Source organism: Ogataea philodendri (assembly GCF_020536065.1).
Source record: "Ogataea philodendri strain CBS6075 chromosome Unknown scaffold4, whole genome shotgun sequence".
NCBI lineage: Eukaryota > Fungi > Ascomycota > Pichiomycetes > Pichiales > Pichiaceae > Ogataea > Ogataea philodendri.
Genome location: NW_025763821.1, coordinates 213,517 through 232,085, shown reverse-complemented (window position 1 = coordinate 232,085; position 18,569 = coordinate 213,517). Strand labels below are relative to the sequence as shown.

At 50.4% G+C, this 18,569-nt stretch overlaps 21 protein-coding genes across 21 annotated transcripts; 8 read left to right on the top strand and 13 right to left on the bottom strand.

Annotated features, from left to right (window-relative positions):
* Positions 1-32: 32 nt before the first annotated feature.
* OGAPHI_001083 (uncharacterized protein) lies at positions 33-1,968 on the top strand (the record flags this gene model as incomplete). The annotated part of the gene is made up of 3 exons (XM_046201806.1): positions 33-452; positions 722-1,269; positions 1,758-1,968. 3 exons carry the CDS (start codon positions 33-35, stop codon positions 1,966-1,968), a joined length of 1,179 nt encoding a protein of 392 aa, XP_046063993.1.
* On the bottom strand, positions 129-569 carry OGAPHI_001085 (uncharacterized protein; the record flags this gene model as incomplete). The annotated part of the gene is made up of 1 exon (XM_046201808.1): positions 129-569. The coding sequence occupies one exon, from the start codon at positions 567-569 to the stop codon at positions 129-131; it is 441 nt and encodes a 146-aa protein (XP_046063995.1).
* OGAPHI_001084 (uncharacterized protein) lies at positions 623-1,252 on the bottom strand (the record flags this gene model as incomplete). The annotated part of the gene is made up of 1 exon (XM_046201807.1): positions 623-1,252. One exon carries the CDS (start codon positions 1,250-1,252, stop codon positions 623-625), a length of 630 nt encoding a protein of 209 aa, XP_046063994.1.
* Positions 1,307-4,084, bottom strand: OGAPHI_001081 (uncharacterized protein; the record flags this gene model as incomplete). The annotated part of the gene is made up of 1 exon (XM_046201804.1): positions 1,307-4,084. One exon carries the CDS (start codon positions 4,082-4,084, stop codon positions 1,307-1,309), a length of 2,778 nt encoding a protein of 925 aa, XP_046063991.1.
* On the top strand, positions 3,129-4,014 carry OGAPHI_001082 (uncharacterized protein; the record flags this gene model as incomplete). Its single annotated transcript, XM_046201805.1, has 2 exons — positions 3,129-3,609; positions 3,686-4,014. The coding sequence occupies 2 exons, from the start codon at positions 3,129-3,131 to the stop codon at positions 4,012-4,014; spliced, it is 810 nt and encodes a 269-aa protein (XP_046063992.1).
* Positions 4,085-4,468: 384 nt separating the features above from the next.
* On the bottom strand, positions 4,469-6,580 carry OGAPHI_001079 (uncharacterized protein; the record flags this gene model as incomplete). Its single annotated transcript, XM_046201802.1, has 1 exon — positions 4,469-6,580. The coding sequence occupies one exon, from the start codon at positions 6,578-6,580 to the stop codon at positions 4,469-4,471; it is 2,112 nt and encodes a 703-aa protein (XP_046063989.1).
* OGAPHI_001080 (uncharacterized protein) lies at positions 5,388-6,215 on the top strand (the record flags this gene model as incomplete). Its single annotated transcript, XM_046201803.1, has 2 exons — positions 5,388-5,683; positions 5,888-6,215. The coding sequence occupies 2 exons, from the start codon at positions 5,388-5,390 to the stop codon at positions 6,213-6,215; spliced, it is 624 nt and encodes a 207-aa protein (XP_046063990.1).
* Positions 6,581-6,701: 121 nt separating the features above from the next.
* OGAPHI_001078 (uncharacterized protein) lies at positions 6,702-8,209 on the top strand (the record flags this gene model as incomplete). The annotated part of the gene is made up of 2 exons (XM_046201801.1): positions 6,702-7,603; positions 7,687-8,209. 2 exons carry the CDS (start codon positions 6,702-6,704, stop codon positions 8,207-8,209), a joined length of 1,425 nt encoding a protein of 474 aa, XP_046063988.1.
* Positions 7,651-8,904, bottom strand: OGAPHI_001077 (uncharacterized protein; the record flags this gene model as incomplete). The annotated part of the gene is made up of 1 exon (XM_046201799.1): positions 7,651-8,904. One exon carries the CDS (start codon positions 8,902-8,904, stop codon positions 7,651-7,653), a length of 1,254 nt encoding a protein of 417 aa, XP_046063987.1.
* An 88-nt stretch (positions 8,905-8,992) lies between these two features.
* On the bottom strand, positions 8,993-9,691 carry OGAPHI_001076 (uncharacterized protein; the record flags this gene model as incomplete). The annotated part of the gene is made up of 1 exon (XM_046201798.1): positions 8,993-9,691. The coding sequence occupies one exon, from the start codon at positions 9,689-9,691 to the stop codon at positions 8,993-8,995; it is 699 nt and encodes a 232-aa protein (XP_046063986.1).
* Positions 9,692-9,985: 294 nt separating this feature from the next.
* Positions 9,986-10,762, top strand: OGAPHI_001075 (uncharacterized protein; the record flags this gene model as incomplete). Its single annotated transcript, XM_046201797.1, has 1 exon — positions 9,986-10,762. One exon carries the CDS (start codon positions 9,986-9,988, stop codon positions 10,760-10,762), a length of 777 nt encoding a protein of 258 aa, XP_046063985.1.
* OGAPHI_001074 (uncharacterized protein) lies at positions 10,412-10,810 on the bottom strand (the record flags this gene model as incomplete). The annotated part of the gene is made up of 1 exon (XM_046201796.1): positions 10,412-10,810. The coding sequence occupies one exon, from the start codon at positions 10,808-10,810 to the stop codon at positions 10,412-10,414; it is 399 nt and encodes a 132-aa protein (XP_046063984.1).
* Positions 10,811-10,845: 35 nt separating this feature from the next.
* On the bottom strand, positions 10,846-11,229 carry OGAPHI_001073 (uncharacterized protein; the record flags this gene model as incomplete). Its single annotated transcript, XM_046201795.1, has 1 exon — positions 10,846-11,229. The coding sequence occupies one exon, from the start codon at positions 11,227-11,229 to the stop codon at positions 10,846-10,848; it is 384 nt and encodes a 127-aa protein (XP_046063983.1).
* Positions 11,230-11,323: 94 nt separating this feature from the next.
* Positions 11,324-11,833, top strand: OGAPHI_001072 (uncharacterized protein; the record flags this gene model as incomplete). The annotated part of the gene is made up of 1 exon (XM_046201794.1): positions 11,324-11,833. The coding sequence occupies one exon, from the start codon at positions 11,324-11,326 to the stop codon at positions 11,831-11,833; it is 510 nt and encodes a 169-aa protein (XP_046063982.1).
* A 19-nt stretch (positions 11,834-11,852) lies between these two features.
* Positions 11,853-13,502, bottom strand: OGAPHI_001071 (uncharacterized protein; the record flags this gene model as incomplete). Its single annotated transcript, XM_046201793.1, has 1 exon — positions 11,853-13,502. One exon carries the CDS (start codon positions 13,500-13,502, stop codon positions 11,853-11,855), a length of 1,650 nt encoding a protein of 549 aa, XP_046063981.1.
* Positions 13,503-13,577: 75 nt separating this feature from the next.
* OGAPHI_001069 (uncharacterized protein) lies at positions 13,578-14,957 on the bottom strand (the record flags this gene model as incomplete). The annotated part of the gene is made up of 1 exon (XM_046201791.1): positions 13,578-14,957. The coding sequence occupies one exon, from the start codon at positions 14,955-14,957 to the stop codon at positions 13,578-13,580; it is 1,380 nt and encodes a 459-aa protein (XP_046063979.1).
* OGAPHI_001070 (uncharacterized protein) lies at positions 14,503-14,937 on the top strand (the record flags this gene model as incomplete). Its single annotated transcript, XM_046201792.1, has 1 exon — positions 14,503-14,937. One exon carries the CDS (start codon positions 14,503-14,505, stop codon positions 14,935-14,937), a length of 435 nt encoding a protein of 144 aa, XP_046063980.1.
* A 145-nt stretch (positions 14,958-15,102) lies between the features above and the next one.
* OGAPHI_001067 (uncharacterized protein) lies at positions 15,103-16,341 on the bottom strand (the record flags this gene model as incomplete). The annotated part of the gene is made up of 1 exon (XM_046201788.1): positions 15,103-16,341. The coding sequence occupies one exon, from the start codon at positions 16,339-16,341 to the stop codon at positions 15,103-15,105; it is 1,239 nt and encodes a 412-aa protein (XP_046063977.1).
* Positions 15,650-16,276, top strand: OGAPHI_001068 (uncharacterized protein; the record flags this gene model as incomplete). The annotated part of the gene is made up of 1 exon (XM_046201790.1): positions 15,650-16,276. One exon carries the CDS (start codon positions 15,650-15,652, stop codon positions 16,274-16,276), a length of 627 nt encoding a protein of 208 aa, XP_046063978.1.
* Positions 16,342-16,388: 47 nt separating the features above from the next.
* OGAPHI_001066 (uncharacterized protein) lies at positions 16,389-17,993 on the bottom strand (the record flags this gene model as incomplete). The annotated part of the gene is made up of 1 exon (XM_046201787.1): positions 16,389-17,993. The coding sequence occupies one exon, from the start codon at positions 17,991-17,993 to the stop codon at positions 16,389-16,391; it is 1,605 nt and encodes a 534-aa protein (XP_046063976.1).
* A 23-nt stretch (positions 17,994-18,016) lies between these two features.
* Positions 18,017-18,568, bottom strand: OGAPHI_001065 (uncharacterized protein; the record flags this gene model as incomplete). Its single annotated transcript, XM_046201786.1, has 1 exon — positions 18,017-18,568. One exon carries the CDS (start codon positions 18,566-18,568, stop codon positions 18,017-18,019), a length of 552 nt encoding a protein of 183 aa, XP_046063975.1.
* Position 18,569: the final 1 nt, after the last annotated feature.

Genomic DNA, 18,569 nt, shown 5'->3' with positions numbered 1-18,569 from the left:
GTTTGCGGCAAGGACTGGTCAACAGAGAGCCAATGAGGCATCCGACCGTATCAGATAACATGCTGGGATCACATACCCGCTCCCATTTCATCTCCCTACAACATTCTAAAGCGGCTTATTATATACAGTTATATGTTCAGTTTGAGCTCGGACACACGCAGCACGGTGTAGTCGTGCTTCACCGGGACATGTCTGACGTGTCTGTCTCTCCGTTTTGTGATCTCCTTGACGTACATGGGTTTCTTTGTTTTTTCCACCACCACGGCCTTGATGGTGAAGATGCTTGGGTCGATGGCCTCTTTGAGGTGGAAGGTGTAGTTTCTGGAACCGATAGTGGTGACGTCGTTGAAGTTGAGCACATCGCCCACCTGGGCGTGTTTGAGCCGGAACGGCAGAATCATCTCGTCTCCCTTGGTCACGAGATACGGTCTGTTGTGGACTCTGAGCGAGGCGTATAGGTCCTGTTCGTACTTCAACGGCGTGAGGTCCGGCACTGTGGACTGGAACCGGCGGCTGATTGTGGCGGCTATGCCTGGTCTTGCCAGGCTTCTAACCAAACTGTTCATCATTGACAAAATTTTCCAATGGAAAAAAAAACTTAAAGGTAATCAACTACTTAAAACTATTCAGCCTTTTTCAAGCTCTGCTTTTTAGCCTCTTTTCTTCTCTGTTTCAGCATGTGCGTGTACATGACGTATGCTCCCGGGAAGTAGATACCCAGACAAACCACCAGGAACCATTTGTACCAGTCGCCGACCGACAGTGCTGCTTCGTCGAGACTCTTGTAGATCATGGTCCACTCGCTGGAGATGCCAATTGGATACAGAATAAGAAACGCGTTGTAACGGAGCCATTTCAGAGTCTGTGGAGGGTTTCCCTCGCTCAAGATGTTGGCTGCGTAGTAGTAGTAGCGGATAATCTCACTAATGGACCACGCAGTGATCATGCTGATGTAGGCCCAATGGGCATTGGCTGGAGAGTCTGGCAGCACGGTGAAAATGCCAATCACAAGCAACAATCTCGACGACACTTGCACCACGGTCGTCACGAGCGGAGAACGCACGTTACCCACGGCAGAGTTGTATATTTCCGTCACGGCAAGACACTGGATCAAGGTGTTCCACGTGGCGGTCAAGTCAAAGATCTCATAGCCGGAATAGAGAATGGCAACAAGAGACGTGTTTACCAGCACGAACGACCAAAGTGCGCCGGAAATAATGTTGTAATTGACGATCCACGAAGGAGAAGACATGGGGGTAAAAAGATTAGGTAATTTTTTATGCCGTTTTTTTACTTAAAGAGTATTCTATTCAAGCCTACTGGAAAACCGTCCCAAACGGTGCGTTTCCGAGTAGTCTGAGTCGTCAACTTCGTTATCGTGATCATGACCAGTGAGATCCTCGCTGTCGGAATCGGAATCAGACAGAGGAAGCTCACTGACTCCTGGAGTGCCAACCTGGTAGTTCAAAGAGCCATCTGCTTGGTATAAAGGATGGTTCTCCTTCACATACGACTGGCCGTCGTCGTTGGGGTCTTCGTAGTCGTCATCATCGTGTGAAAGATCCTCATCCGAACTCATCTGGTGGTACGGGTGGCCGCCGATGGAAGAACTCACAAGATTCTTGTCATAAAACGAGTCAGAACTGGCCTGCTGTGCATCCTCGTCTTCTGAATCCTCGTCCGAAGATCCAAACTTGTCTTGAACGTTACTAGTCATCTGCTGTGTGATGTATCTGGAAAATTGGTCCGAGTCCAAGTCCTGGTCCTGGTTCTCGTTCTCGTTCTTCTCCTCCAGATCGTCGTCGTTCTCCGCGCCGTACTCGCGCTGGTACAACGACAGATCATGGTCCTGGTCCGGGTCCAGCTGCAGCTGGTGCTGGCTTTGCGAGTACTCCTCGTCGTCCAGTTCCTCGTCGTTACCCAAAACAGCATTGTACTTGTTTCGCGTTTGAACAAGAGTTTCGTTAACATAGTGCGTCCATTCCGGATTCATAATACTCTCCTCAATCACAGACGCCTTCCCGTTAGGAACGTGCAACGAGGTGAATTTCACAACCTCTTCCGCAATCAAGGTCAAGTGTCCCATGTATCCAAGACGCAGCTCTGTGTGCTCCTCGTAGTCAAGACATTTGTTGTGTCCGTCAACTATGAGTTTCGTAATGGTACCCCGATCAAAAAGATCGATAGCAAGATATTTGTTGTAGCCAACGTCCATCGACGCGTTCAAAACCTGTTGAACAATGTCAAACACAACGTTGTGCAAGAAATTGTTCCATGGGAACTTGAAAAACATTTGCAGTATCGTTACAATCACATTGTTCTCATAGAGAGCGATCTTTAGCTGGTCGCCAACAACAGGGTTCTCCCGGAGACTCTGTTCGTTCTCGTCCACGTCTTCTGGATTCAATGTTTCCTCGTTCTCGTCAAACCGGCTGGCTTCGTTGGCTTCGCTCATCTCGTCGTAGCTAACATCCTGTGTGTGATCTTTCTCACTCTCCTCGTTCTCTTTCAAATTAAGATTCTCCACCTCCTTCGAAATGTCGATCTCGTCATCAGACTGGGCGTCTGGATTCTCACTCAGCTCCTTGTGTCGTTGAATTAGAATTTCTCTTGCCAAATCTCTTTCAGCGACAATCTCCTCACCCTTTTCGTGGTTTAACAATGCCATATTAGAGCAGTGGATCAGCTCTGCAACAAGCTCGCAGATCTTGAACCGCTCGAACCCAAGCGGCTCAATCTGACCAAACGGCGTCTCCAAAACTTTGTCCACTTTCCTTTCCAGCATCTCGGTAAATTGCGGCATATACTCTGCAAAAACCTTCACCAGAGTGCCCAAATAGATTGGGTCACGAGGACTAGGCGGGTGCGACTCGATGGTGATATAAACCACCGGAATGGCGTCGTAGTCGGAGTTGTTCTTCCGAATGATCTCGATCACAATCCCGACTCCGTTCGAAAGCCCAGTGCCACCACAAAGCATCATCTTGGCCAGCTCCCGCACCATCGGCTCGCTCACAAGCTGTCTGCTGAGCTCGTTAGGACCGATCGTGGTGTTCTCGGCATTATTTGCAGAAATAGTGATAAATGCCTTGAGGAAATCTCCTGCAGCACTTTGAATCGTGGACGGAATGTCTGGTCCCAAAAATGCTATCAAAGAAGGGATCAGGTCCTGCTCCTTCATCACCTCAATGACCCCAGTGCTGGCATCTGGCTTGTCTGTGGAGATCACCTTCAACAAAAAGTCCATCAAAGGCGGAGTATCTATATGTCTCATGAATCTCTCAATCAGATTCGAATCCTGTAAAATAAACTGTATCATTTCATCCATCTTCATGTCCAACAAATGCTCATTAATTTTCATAAAATACGTTGCAAGGAAAATCGGCAACGGTGCAGGCTTGTCCAGGATGCCCCACAACTTTTCTATCAAATGTGGAGCTTCCATGAAAGCATCAGTCAACGACCACACGTCAACAGATAAGATTTCCGCAGCCACTTGTGCTCGTCTAGAATGTCTTTCTGCCGGTGTTTCGTCATCCTCTTCTTCTTCTTCTTCTTCGTCATCTTCGTCCATATTAATTTCTCCAAACGATTCTGTGTCGTCGTCGTGTAACTGATCCTCATCCTTGCCCTCCTTTGTGTCCTCGTCCGAATCAGAATCGCTGTCCGAGTCGCTTTTTTGTAGTGTTGAAGACAACGACTTCGGCTGTGAAGTCTGGGTGGACCCCTCCTCAGACTCAAGCGACTCGTTCGACTCCAATGACTCGCCGGACTCGTCGTCCGACTCAGGCTCGTGGTCTTCCTGCGGTTCCTCCGGTTCCTGTGATTCCTGATGTGTTTCTGTGTCGCCTTCAAGACCTTGTTCCAACTCGCGTTGGTACTCGTCGTCATCAACAATGTAGTTCACCAACGCCTCCATTACTTCCGGCTCGCGCAAGTACTCCACCAGCTTCGCATTCGAAGCAAGCAGCTCAGGAATCGTCTCCTGCTCGTCCAACAGATTCTCCAACGTGAAGTCGGGCTGCTCAAGAATCTTGGTCACCCGAGAAGCATAATTGCTCGTGAATTTCCAAAACCCAGACATGCTCAATAATTCCCCGTGGTTAGATTATGTACACAACCCCAGATGCAATACGAAAACAAATTCCAATACAAGATAGCAACTTCGACACTCTGATTTTGATCCCCTGGTATGTCTCCTTGGTTTTTTTATCAGCCAATTGCCAACTCCTCTCGGCCGGGATTGCGATTACCAGTTCAAAAAGACAATCTCTGTAGCTATGTTCGTGTGGGTTAAACCAAATCGGCTCGCCTTAACGTTGTTCAGGCTTGTCGTGGTACCTCCTGTTTGCAAAATAAATTCGTCTTCCGTTTTCGACAGACAACCTTTTTACTCTCGCCGACAGAAACAAGCCGGGTAAAATAAAAACTTTTCGGGGCGGTGCAAAGAGGAAAGGCCTTGCCTAGTCTATATAGTCTGGAACTGTTCTAACCAGCGCAGGTTTCTATCCAGAAGACTGATCAATCCGTGGGGGTCTGGGTCATATTCAAACAGACCTTGAACCTGGTCTTTGATTAGCACTGGATCTTGCGTTTCAAGCATGATCTTTAGCACCTCCAAACACTCCACTGAAAAGTCTCCGTAGTATCTATGGTTCCAACTCATCAATTTGCAGCACAGTTTCAGCACGTACTCTTCTGTGAGCTTATACTTTGTTGTTTTAATCCCGTGTAGTTTGCTGAACTCGGTAGGGTGTTTCGTGTAGTTCAAATAGTACCGTAGCAATTGGTAGCCAGCAAACACGCTGAACCGGTTGTCCAGACACGTCTTGTAAGGGACCAGCGACGTCTCGAACCGGTGGATGCTGAAACACTCCATGGCAATCAGCTCCCATTCCAGCGCGATGTGCTGCACAGGAGCGTCTTCGTTGTTCATTTTCTCGTTCTCCCAAATAAGCACAGATTTTAGGTTGTCGTAGAGAATTAGAAAAAGCGAGTCCAACCAACGCTCGCTCAGCCGTTTGCCGCGGAACTTGGACACGCGCGGGTTCGACGAAATCGAGCCATTGCGCGAGCGAATCGAACGTGACCGACTGCGACGGGTCTCTACCGGCAGTTGCAGCATGCTTTGGTCGTCCTGGGAGATCTGCTCCCATTGACGTTGCTGTTCCTGCTGTTCCAGAAGAAGCGTGTTGTTGTACTCGTTTTCCATCACAAATATCGACGATCTTAGTTTCAGCAGCTCCGACCAGCCCAATGCCCGCTCCATGATGGCCAACAAGCTGTATGCTTGTCGGAACGTGCTATGAAGCTTGGTGATCTGCTCGTAGATATTGAGATGGATTGACGACACGCCTTCGACGTGCTGGACCGGAGAAAATTCCACAATGCCCCCGTACCCAGAAATACAGCCCAAAGTCTCTGCGTCCTGCCAAACACCCTCCAACTTGCCGTCCAACGGGAACGGGAACTCGAAATCTTTTGGTTTGAGCGCCTTGAAGACGTCTGCCTTCTTGTCCGTATACATTGGACACGAGTTCAGCGCCAACAACCCGTTGTGGAAGTCCTTGTTGAGGATGTGCGACTCAATCAGCGTCTTCCAGCACTCGAACTCGGTCGGCAGACACTCAACGGCTCTTTGCGCGGACGGAAGAGCAAGGTCAGCACGGTTCTGGCCGTTCAAGTACCGCGCCTGTTCCATCAGCATGAGTCCGTCGCGCGGATGTTCATGGATAGACGAATGCATCAATTTCACGGCCCGAACAGTTTCTCCCTGCTGAAGAAGCATTTTGACCTTTAGAACGTTGGCATTTAGACCCTTATGCGACTTTTCGAGCGTCTCGACCTCGCGGAACGCCAGCTCGTACAGCCCGGTGATCTCCAACAGCCGCAGCAGCGCGTCGACCAGGTTGTTGTTCATGATGGTTGGCTGGTTGATGGTGCTAGAACAGCCGCACATCACACCTTTGGGGATCAGCGACACCAGGGCCACAATGGCCTCGGAGGCGTCCTTCTTGGTCTCAAACAAGTTGAACTTGCACATGCCGGGCAACTGGCGCTCGATGTCGTCGGAAAACAGTAAAGATCTCACAATGCTCGAGACATATGTCTCCAACCACACGTTTGAGGATCCGTCCGGAATTTCGTATTTTTTCATGGTTCTGGTGGGCAGAAACTCCGCAAGCGGCACGCCCGTGTCCGGGAACACTCTCTGAATGCGCAGGTCGCCCTTGCTGAAACAATTGTAGGAGCAATAAATACCCGTCACAGGGTGTTTTTCTGTGGCCGGCCGTTTGTCTGCCAATTGCACGGTCTGGAGATACATGTAGGGCTGGACCATAGAAACGGTGTTGATTCCAATACAATAATGGTACTCGCCCACCTCGGATTTGGAAGAGGAGTCGTACTTGGAGAAATGGACCAGATCTGGGGGGCCGAGCTCGTTCAGCTGGTCCAGAACAAGCGTCCGCGCATTGACGCTCTCAGACAGCCTGTTTTCGTATATTCGGGGAACCGCAAGAAACGGGATGTTTTTGGGCATCGCCGAGGCCTTGCTATGCTTGGATTTGTTGGATGTCATGATGATGCCAACAGGAAGTATAATAATAAATAGACTTCGACGCGTCGAAAAGTTCCGGGTAAACGACTGTCGAAAACTTTTTTTCCACTACTGAAAATTCATTCAACACAGTAACAAAAGGATGTTCCGGCGTCTATTTTCCACCTCGCGTCTGGCGTTGAACGTCAAGACGTCCGAGCTGGACCCCAAAAAGCTCAAACACATGCAGTATTTGTTGCAATACTACGAGCCAAAAGTGGTGGAGTCGATCATGCTCGCGGAGTCGTCGATCAAGAAAGAACACTTTGACAACCGCAAGATCGCTGCTGTTCCGTTTGGTCCGCACTACCTGGACGACCTCACTCGCAAAGACCCATACTTCGACCATCTTCCTGAGGAGAAGTACAGAGACTTTTTGAAAGTCAGACAATTGAATAAACCAGACTACCCTCCAGGACACAAGGGAGACATTGCGCAGTTTCTTGGAGACGAGGAAGGTAACGAGATGTCCATGATCATGCAGGATCTGGTGATGTCCACCGGATTCAGCGAGGAATACATCTCGAAGCTGCGGAGCAAGACGTTGATTATTAAAAGCGTGAGAAACCAAACGTCCAAGGGTAAAATCAGCTCTTTCTACGCTCTGGTGTGTGTCGGCGACGGCAACGGAATGCTCGGTGTGGGAGAAGCCAAGGATAGAGACGATAATGTGATGGCTGTGTTCAAGGCCCATTGGCAGGCAGTGAAGAATATGGCCAAGGTTCCGCTGCTCGAAGACAGAACCATTTACGGAAACATCGAGCACAAGTACGTTTCCACCGTGGTTCATCTTCGGTCTGCGCCGCCTGGTTTCGGTCTCAAGTGCAACCCGATGATTTTTGAGCTGGCCAGATGCGCAGGTATCAAGGATCTGGGTGCCAAGGTGTACCGTTCCAGAAACAAGATGAACGTTATTAAATGTGTGACCGAGGCGTTGGTCAACCAACGGTCCATCTCGGAGATCGCTGCTGAGCGCGGGAAGAAGGTTGTTGACCTTAGAGGCATGTATTATTCGGCATCGTGATGTATATAGTGAACATAGCTCATATCCTTTATTTAGACCGTTTTTGAGTAGCCTCTGCAACCAGCTCCTCGAAAATACGGGCTTCTTCCGCCTCCCACTTGGATCGTTCTGCAGTCTTGAAGATCTCTCCAATCATTATAAGAGCCTCTGCACGCTCCACGGCTTTGGAAACGTCGATCGACTTGTCGTACAGAACGGAATCCACAACATCGCGAATGGTGGACGAAATCTCCATCTGGGAACCTTTCCATGCGGCAGCAATGATCTTGCCTATGAGCAATTTTTCCATCTCTGCCACCGCTTCCTCGGAAGGTATTTCCTCATTGGGGGTCTCCTTCTTGTCATCCTTCTTATCAGCGGGCGCTTCCTCCTGCTCCGTGGTATCCTGTTCCGCCTTCTGCATCTGTTCGCGCTTCTCGGTCATCTTGGCCAGTTCCTGCATCGTGCTCTGGGCCTCCAAAGCACTGCTGATGGTTCTAAAAGTGTCCTTAATGATTCCACCCTTTTCTTTCAAAGAGCCCATCCATCCACCCAATCCCAAAAACGACTTGTGCGATTTCAGAAAGATGTTGGCCTTGACAATGTAAATCGACCCGATCGTGTGCAAAATCTCCAGCCCAAACGACTCCATCTTGAGGTTTTCGGCCTCCAACCGGAACTTGCCCTTGAAAGACTCAACAATGTCGCTCGATTTGTCAGTCTCCGTGTACAGCGAGAGCTTCGAAACAAGTTTCTTCACAAGCTCTTCCTTGATTTCGGCCCTGCGCTGCCGACTCTCCTCGTCAAGCTTGTCTTGCTCTTCTTTCTTCACTCTGTCCTGTTCCTTCTTGATCAACTTGGTCTTCTCCTCCTCACTCAGATCAGCATACTTGCCATCGTCAAGCTTCAATGTCCCTGGAGCAGCACCCTGCTGACGAGCCTCCTCCTCAGCTTCCAACTCGTATTGTTTGGAAAGGTTCTTGAATAGGGTCAATTCTCCAATATAGTCCAGAAACGCCTCGCCACCAAAGATCTGGTCAAAGAATTGCTCCGGGTCAGCCATCTCGCTGCTGTCAGAAACTTCCTTCAGTCCATTTTGGTCGTATTTCTGCCGAAGTTGCTTGTCGCTTAATATTTGGTACGCCTGACTGACCTTCTTAAAGATCTCTGCAGCCTCCTCATCGCCCTGATTCTTGTCCGGATGGTACTTAATGGCCAGCTTACGGTAGCTTTTCTTGATCTCCAGGTCATTTGCCGTCGGATCAACCTGCAAAAGGTCATAGTAAGTGGTGTCAACAACCATCGCACTACCAATTTAGTAGGAAATATTTTTTTCTCTAGCCATCTTCAAAATATAAAAGCACAAACATCCATACACCAGAAAGAGTGAACTACAAGCCAGCACGTCTGTGTTTCTGGGCCTCTGCACATTTAACGCCTTGCAAAATGTCCTGAGCCACAAGCTGGTCTGCAGCTACCCGTTTAGGAATGTATTCCTGGCATTTTTCCGCCAGGTCGCCGCTCGCGTCTAACTTCACCACCCCGTTTTCATCTCCGATTATGTAATCGCCAGGGTTTATAGTTTCCTGATAAGGCTCGGGATGGGAGTCCACAGAGATTTTCAATGGGACGTTGATTCCGGCAAGTTTGACCACGGGCGCATGTGCAGCCGAACCGAGTCCGTAGCTGAACACGTTTCTGTTCAGGTCCTGGTGTTCCTGGAGGTCTCTGATACGGCCAAACACCACGGTCCCGGGGCTTTTCAGGTAGTTAGCACGGGTAGACATGAGACCCCCGTACAACGCGTTGTTGATTTTGACGTAGGGAGCATCGAGTTTCTGTAATTCCGGCGTCAATGCAATCACCAGCACGGCATCTGGCGGTAGGTTATCTATGTAGCCACCTTTAATTGCGGTGTAGTTCGGATCGTCCTTTGCAGCGAACAAAACAGTGTAAGCTTTTCCGACCATTGTGGAGCCATTGTGGCTGAATCTTGTGAGGTTGGGCAAATAGCCCCCGTTGGAAACGCCGAACTTAAGCAGGGCGTCCGAAACGTCGCAGGTGGAGTACTTGGAAAGGAACTTGAGCATTTTTGAGAGCCAGGAACTTTTCTCGGACGATTGGAAATAAACTCTGGGGTAGCGAGGATTTGTGGGACGCCAGCAGACGATCGACGCGAGGAATCTCCTTCCGAAAAAAGAAGGACCAAGCTTTCGCGAATACCGGAAGGCTATTGTATGGACAATAGAAAGAACGGTTAGTAAAGAAATTTTTTTCCATGGCGGTGCTGAAAATTTGCTCTCGTTGTGGCTCTCGGGATGTTACAAGGGGTCCTATATAAAGTAAGTAAAATCCCTTCCTGAGCTGTACTTTGTTCAATCGCAATGGTTTCCGCAGCAGCTAACGTTCTTGCCACCATTGGCACGGTTTTATGGTGTATTCAGCTTATTCCTCAGATCATTCATAACTATAAGCGCAAAAACACCGAGGGACTCAACGAGTGGATGATTTTACTGTGGTGTCTGTGTGCTCCGTTCTTTGCCATCTACTTTGTGTCCGAGGAGAGTTCGATCCCCATCCAGATCCAGCCCCACCTGTTCGGGTTCTTCTGCTGGGTGGTTTATTTGCAGGTGCTTTACTATCCGCCAGTGAGCAGATCGAGAAAGGGTATCGTGTTACGCGCCGGACTTTTCCTGGTGTTCTGGGTTGCTGCCGAGGTTGGGTTTGTGATCCCGCTGCGCAGAATCTACCAGAACGGAACCACCTGGCCCGTGCTAGTGTTTGGAATTCTGGGGTCTATCCTGCTCGCTTTAGGACTGCTGCCCCCATACTACGAGCTGGCCAAACGCCAGGGCCGCGTGGTGGGGATAAACTTTGTGTTCCTGGCCACCGACCTGAGCGGCGCGCTGTTCTCGCTGGCCTCGCTCGCCGTCGGCGAAATCGATACCATGGGCCTGATCCTGTACTCCATTTGCGCCAGTCTCGAGATCGGCATCTTCCTCAGCCACGCGATCTGGTGGCTGAGAATCGGAAGAAAAGCAAGCTCCAAAGACGGAGAACTCACACAGGTCAACACAGAAACAGAAAAGATCGTCGAAAAGATCCCAGATTCTGACGACAGCAATCTGGACGCTTTCAAGTCGCCGGGAACTTTGGTGTAAATAGCATGGGTTTGGTAGGTAATCATAATCATTTAATTTTCTACACATCGAATAAATTAGTCATAATTCTATCATGCGGGCCGTCACTGTTTGCCGACCTGGCCAACGATGTAGTCCACGGCCTGGCCGATGGTTTTTATGGCGTCCTGGACCTGGTCCGGGATCTGGATGCTGAACTCGTACTCGAGCTCCATCATGATTTCCACGGAATCCAACGAGTCCAGTCCCAGGTCGCGCGACAGCGACGTCTTCTCTGTCAACGGCGTGCCCGGCTTGATCTTGTTGTAACTCTCGAGCATGTGTGTAATTCGTTGCAGTGCCTGTTCTCTGGTCAGCGAGCCCGAGTCGCTGTAGAATCTCACCGGCACGGCCGCAAGTCTACTGCCAGTCATGCACCAGCCACATGACTGCCTCGTCCGGGCCAGAACAGCAAGAGACCCGCGTCTCGAAACAATCGAAGCCAGCATTTGCTATGGTTTAAATTCGATTTATCTTGAGAAAAATATTCCGGGTAACGTTGAAACGGTGTGAAAATTGTATTTTCAACTTTTCTTCATAATAATGTTCAAGTCGCTGACCGGACGTCTATTTACTGCAGGACGGTTGCTCAATCCCGTCAGGGTCGCCACGCCGTCGGTGACGTCGTTTATCTCGCCGCTCCGCACCGCTTTCTCTCAACAACGGTTTGTCACCATCAACCAGATTAACCGTGGACAACAATATATCAGCAAGAAAAAGAGAGGCTCCAAGTCGCCGGACCTTGAACAGAACCCTATCAAGAAGGGTGTTGTGCTCAGAGTGATGATCCTCAAACCAAAGAAGCCAAACTCCGCCCAAAGAAAAGCCGCCAGAGTCAGACTTTCCAACGGAGAAGTTGTTTCTGCCTATCTGCCAGGAATCGGCCACAATGCACAGGAACACTCGGTGGTTTACGTGCGAGGCGGCAGAGTCCAGGACTTGCCTGGTGTCAAGTACCACACGATCCGTGGAGCTATGGACCTGTCGGGAGTCGCCAACAGAAAATCGGCCAGATCCAAGTACGGAGTGAAAAAGCCTGCTAAAAAAGAGTAATGTACATAGACCATTAATGCTAAGTGGTATTTTTGATTTCTTTCTCGAGCAAGTCCAACGACTCGTCGTACACGTCTCTGTCGAGTTCCAGCACAAAATCCTCGGCCGTGTGCTCGTCGTCCTGTCTAACAACCTTGATCTCGTCGATCTGCTTGCCGTTTCTGTTGATTACTCCACCAGAGTACACCAGTTTCTTGAACCACTTGTACTCGCCGTCGCCAAAACACAGCGTGAACGCGGTACCCGGTCTATTGGCCCGGGCCGTTCTCCCCACCCGGTGGATGTACTCTTTGGTGGATAGTGGCAGGTCGTAGTTGACCACAAACTTGATTGAGTCCATGTTCATTCCTCTGGCGATCAGATCAGTGGCCACCAGAATACCGCCCTGCTCGTCAAATCGCCGCAATAACTGCGTTCTCTGCTGCGTTTTCAGACTGTAGTTGATGCAAAGAATGTCAAGGTCCAACTGAAGCTTGGTACATAGAATGCTCAGCAAACGAGACAATCGGATAGCGCTCTCGTTCGACTTGGTGAAAACCAGTCCGTGTGACGAGTATTGCTGTTGTTGCAGGAATTTGAGCAAAACCATCGGCTTGAAGAACGAAAGCTTCTCGTTGACACGAATATACTTCTCTTCCAAATTGAGCGGAATCTGGTACAACTCGTTCACCAACTGCTCCGTGTTGTTGATCACTATCAGTTTCGGCTTGAACAGCTTCAGATGGTGCAGTTTCTCGGAATCTGTCGTCAGAGTAGCACTGAAGATCAATTTCGTGCACTTGACACCAAAAGTGTTGTAGAACGTCTGGCCAGGCCCAAACTGCTGCTGCTGTTCCAGCTTCGAAACAAGCACGTCACACCAGTTCTGGAACGACTGGTTCAGCAGCCGGTCTGCCTCGTCCACCACCAAAAACCGCAGCTGCGATAGGTCCAGGCCATTGGTCACGTGCTCTACCAGCCGTCCCGGCGTGGTGACCAAGATGTCCGGATTCACGGTAGCCAGTTTATCCGTTTCCTCTTTCACGCTGGTGTCGCTTCTCAGAGCAAGCGCGTTGATGTTGATCCCTCGCGTCAGCTGCAAAATCGTCGCGTACACCTGCGTGATCAACGGCTTTGTTGGCACAAGAATAATACACCGGATTCTGGGAACAACTCGGCCAATTAAACTGTGCACTATTGGAATCAGATAGGCCAGTGTCTTTCCTGACCCGGTCGATGCATTGACCAGATAATCGCCAAAAGGGGTTGGATCGAGCCTATTAGCAGCGATGTCACGCATCAGCGACTCAATCACGTTGATCTGAACGGAAAATGCAGAGCTGATGCCAAACTTTGACTCCAGGTTGGAAATAATAGCAGAATCAATAGCCGGCTCAAACTCCTTGAACGGCTTCGTTTGCAAAGTGTCGTGGTACTCCGGCTCCGTCAGCCAGTCAAGATTCTTGTTCTTGCGCTCTTGTGAATATAAAGACTTGTCTCTTGGTAGTTTGGGCTGCGGAAGAGGTGCAACATCCATCTCAACGTCTGCCTGTTCAGATACGCTGGCGTCGCCGTTCGGGTCGTCCAGCTTGTCCTGCAAACTCATAGTTCTGTTGTAGCGCTCAAAAACAGAAGAATGAAGATCGGGCTCATCATCTTCGTGCGGCCGTTTACGACTCACCTCCGTCATATTTATTAAGTGTGAATCTATGGCTTGAAAAAAATATTTTTCCTAAATAAATTATCATGGCTGTGCAGCTCTGTTCTATGAGGTATTGGGAACAGCAACAGGCGAGTAGTCTTCGCTTTCGTGTTCGCGCGCGCGGGTTTGGAGTTCGTTGATTTCACTCTGGAGCCGCTCGACCTCTTTCTGGAGCTTCTTGCCGTAAAAGTCAATATAGTACGTTGCTCCGTTGTAGCTGGCCATGAAAAAGATGAACGACAGATAGATCGAGGCAACGTACTTGTATTTGAACACCAGAGGACAAACGCTCATAGTTCCAAGCTGGTACAGGTACTGCAGTGCCATAAATGCGAAAACAGGGAACGGTTCAGGCAGGGAGTTGACAAACTTGCCGACCGGTTTCTTGGCAAACGCCTTGCGAAGGTGCTCGAAAGAGGTGATCTTGCCGTTTTTGATCTTGTCTGCGCGCTTGACAGTGATAAAGTAGTGGTAGAGCGACTGCCACACGAAATACATCGCCGATGTGTAGAGAATTCCGTTCCAAATCTCCCAGCTTTTGAGTTTCATGGCGCCCGCAAACCGTTGCTGTCTGAACTCGGATGGTATCTGGTGCGTTATCACGTACATCACCGTGGGAGGAACCACGTGAATGAAGGTCGAGGTGGTTTTATCGATCGAGTGCAGAACAAGCTTGTTTTTCCACGTGATCACCGCAAACGAAAGTGTTCCATACGAGAAGCTCAAACAACTCACGTACAGCAGTTTCGAGTCTGGAAACACCCAAATAAATAGCATCAGCAGCCCATTGACGTAGTAGCATAGGTCTGCAAGGTAGTAGCCCCAGTTCATTTTGTAGTACGTGATGAACCGGATCGGCATCAGAATCACAAACATCAACGTGTACACCCAATGGAACCATTCTGGGTGTTTTCCAATGACCAGTCCAAACAGGAAGATCATGTACACAGACGTTGCGTAGTACAACTTCTCTGTTTTAGAAGCGGTGATGGTCTTGTCGATTCGCACGTACAATTTGTCAAGTCTATTGTTGAGAACAGACTTGAGGTTTTTCATGTCTTCCTGGTTCAGATTGAACTTGAGACCCTTCTTGTTGAGCTTGCGGATCGACTCCGACGAAATGTTCTTGACCCGTTGGTATGTAGGTAGTTTGCGGATCTCTGTGGAGAGAATTTGCGGGTTCAGCAGATCGAAAAACGAAAGGTCGTCCATATTGATACTGCTAGAAGAAGACCTTCTGGGGATCCGCGACTTCTTGTCGTGGCTCAGATCCAGTGCCATCAGCAACGGGGAGTCGGAATCAGAAGCCGACTTCATCAACGGTGTGGAGTTGACTGTGGACGGCTGGCTCACAATCGCGGACTCGGCGTTACCGACTTCGGCAGACGACTCGCTGGAGTCGTTTGTGTCTGCAGCAGGCTGATCGGGCGGCTGTTTCGTCATGGGCAGGAACGGTACCTAAATAAATAAATTGTATATTTAAACAAGCAAATTTCACATGCTACCAAAATATGTTGGCACTGAACGTGGGACCCTAGGGGGTGATTACGTAAGAATATAGAAGTGGTGCTGGTATAAATGGCAGCGACTAGGTCCAGCGATGGGACTCGTCGCCCTGGTCCCAGGACTTCTCGACATAGCCGAGCTCTTTCTTGACCCGCGCAACAGTGGCCGGGTCGCCCATGTTCTTGCCCAAGTTGTCGCTGATCTTGATGGCCGGGTTGCCGTTCATGCTACGCAGCTTGATGACGATGTTGAGCGGCGCAGACCCTGCGAAATCGTTCGTGAGGTTCGTGCCAATTCCGAAGGACGCCTTGAGCCCCACCGAGTCGGCCTTTTTCTTGTACTCGAGGCACCGATCCACGTTTAGCGAGTCGCTGTAGCACAGCACTTTGGAGAACTTTGGTAGCTTGAGCACGTCAAAGTAGTGGTGGGCAATTTTGTCGGTGTATTCCAGCGGCGACCCTGAGTCTTGGCGCACACCGATGTAGTGGTCCGAGTACGGCGGAACGAACGAGCGCAGAAACGCGTCGGTGCCAAAAGTGTCCGTGAGAGCCAACCCGGCGTTGGCAGGGCCCATGGTGTCAAGCCAGTAGTCCATGGCGAGCTTGTTTGCGTTGGTGTAGTCCTGTGAAATGGCGGCGATGCCCATCATCCACTCGTGGCCGACGGTTCCAATGGGCTTGACTCCGAACTCTTTGGCGAACATCACGTTGGACGTGCCCAGGAAGCCTGTTCCGTTTGCAGACTGTTTGGCCGCCTCGCACAGACCTTGCATCACGAGCCGCTGTGTGGCCAACGAGCGTCTTCGTCTCGTGCCAAACTCGCTGAAAACACAGCCGTTTTCGAGCAGCCGCAGGCCCTTTTGCTTAGCTTTTTCCAGCTGGCCGTCGTTCGACCATTCCGTGTCCACAAACCGGAAATACGCCTCGGAAACTAGCGACAGCAACGGGATCTCGTACAACGTCACCTCTGCCCACTTGCCCGAGACCTCCAGGCCAAACTGGGCCGGGTTGTCGAGATTCGTGATCTTGACCTGTTCCGCCGGCCGCAGCTGGAAATCCTGGATGTATTCGAAGTACTTGGCCGGCATGTACGGCAATTGCGTGCGCAGATACTCTATCTCGTCCGCGGAGAACCTGAGCGTGCCCAAATGCGAAATCTGCGCCGACAGCCATTCGACAGCAGCCGTGTTCAGCTCCATCGATGGCGTCCTGTTCGTGTACGTGAACACGGCTTCGGCGTTGGGCAGGTTTGTATAGATAGCCGCGTGCATCGTGATCTTGTAAAGATCCGTGTCCAGCAAAGAGGTAATAACAAAGCTCATTATAATGTGCAAAGTTTATCTAGATAATTTTATCAGTCATATCACGACTAAAAAATAGCGTCTTCTCCGAGATTGCGGATTTCGTCTGCCACGGGCGCCAGACGGGTGGTTTTCATTTCTGTTTCCGTAATTCCAAACACTTTCAGTCCGTACAGCGCCAGCACGTCCGGATGGCCCCAGTTGTCCTCAACAACCAGTGCGACGCTTTTGATAGGATACTCTTCCAGCACAGCAAGCACCTGGCGCGGAAGCGGGAACGTCTGGTATCTATTGCGGGAGCCTGTCTGATAGACGAACTCGCTTACTTTGGCCAGGCCGCGGAGGTTGGAGAAAACGAGGTCTTGGTTGTAGTGTGCTGCCATTTTCGACTTGAGCAGCTTTGTGTCGCGAGAATTGGCCGCCTCCACCAGCAGAGACACCCGTTTTGGCGCACATTCGAGAGTCGTTGCCGTTTGTGGGTGGTAAATCCCCGCCTGTCGCAAGTAGATCGGCTCACTTAGCCGCACTCCGTAGGTTATTGGCAGGTCTCGCACCAAAGCCTGCCAGAACTGCGAGTTGTCCACCAACGCGTTGGACGGCGAGTTTTCCTGGCTCGTGAGCTCCACGTTGTTGAGTCCCGTCAGCGCACGCTTGTGGCCCTGCACGTTGCGCTTGATGAAGTCGAGCCAGCCGTGCAGCACCCTGTCCAGTGCTTTGGTACGCACCCGTTGCAGTTTCGGCAGCGTCGTGTACTTCTTCACCACGCGCGCGCCGCGGTCGTAGCTTGCAAAGTTCGCCGTCCCCACAATGCGTGGCTCCAGCCGCTGATTCAGCTCGTGTTGCACCAACTGCGGCACCGCCACGTCCAGTTCCTGGCGAGAGTAGCCGGTCGACTGCAGAGCGTCCAATTGCGAGTTGATCGACGAGATATGCACATTAACCTTGTCCAACACCTCTGACGAGGTCTTTTCCTTGATCTGGTCGACTCCCAGGTGGTCAAGCCGCGTCTCAATGACCGATTGGAGGTCTTGGAGCTTTTTTTCAGCCAGACCCTCCAGTTTCGCGTCCAGAGAGTCCTGGAAATACGCCACCACAATGCCCTCCACCGACTTCTTCAAGTCCTCCTCCACACCTGTTTGACGGCTCTTCAACTGGCGCACCTCGTGCCCCAAAACCTCCACCAACTTGTGATCCTTTGACTCGACACCAGCAGATATCTCGGCCAATTTGTCATTTATGTCCCCAAGCTTCTTCTCCAAGCCGCGCACCTTGTGATGGAGAAGCCCAAAGTCGGCGTCTGTGTCGTAAAAACTGGTGTTTGAGGCAAGTTTCGCAATCACAACAAGAACCAAAAACACAATTATTGCCGGAACCGTCTTGATCAGATAGACAATCGTTCTGGACTTCAAGAACGCGGGCGGCTCGGCGTCCTGAATCACCGTCTTGTCCTCGTCGTCAGACTCAACAATCGTCTCATCCAGCGACTCGTCGCGGTCGTCGTCTACCCAGTCCGAATCAGACTCAGACTCAACAGGGACCGAGTCGTCGCGACGTCGGAAGTACTCCCTGTTCAAATACTCAATGTCGCGCCGTTCAAGCAGGCTCGACTCGTCGTCCGACCCAGTCCAGTCGAAACTGGACGCTATCTCCTCTAACTTGTCTTGTATCTCCATACGCGAAATAAATATTAAGTTATTTAATTGGGGGCATTAATTTGGGTGGCTGTAGACTCTTGGGTCTTGACCTCCCAAGGCTTCTTACGTTCGGTCAGAGTGCTATCTGAGGCGATCTCCGCGCCCAGAACGGTGTCTGGGATCTGTTTGATGCCCGGAATCGGCTTGTTGTTGACTATCAGGTCGACCAATTGCTCGTAGTTGGACGAGTACGGGATCTCTGCGTCTTGCGGCTTGGTTTCCGTCTTTTGAGCTTCCCATTTCTTGTAGTCGTCCAGGTCCAGGATGTTTCCCGTCTTGGAACAGAAGAAAAACACCTTGGCCTGCCAGATAAGCTGCTCCTTGTCGGCCGGCTTGATTTTAGCAAAGTCCAGCTTGCCCTCCGAAACGTCCTTCTGGATCTCCAGATCGGTCTCGCTTTGAAGCACCAAGTACTGCTCCATCACCTGGCGCAGTCCGGCCACGTAGTCGCGGTCCGACTCAAAATCGTAGCGGGAAAACTCCTCGTACACAGAATCCATAAAAATATAATCTTTCGTAGTAATTATTAATGTACAAACAGGTTGTGAAAACATT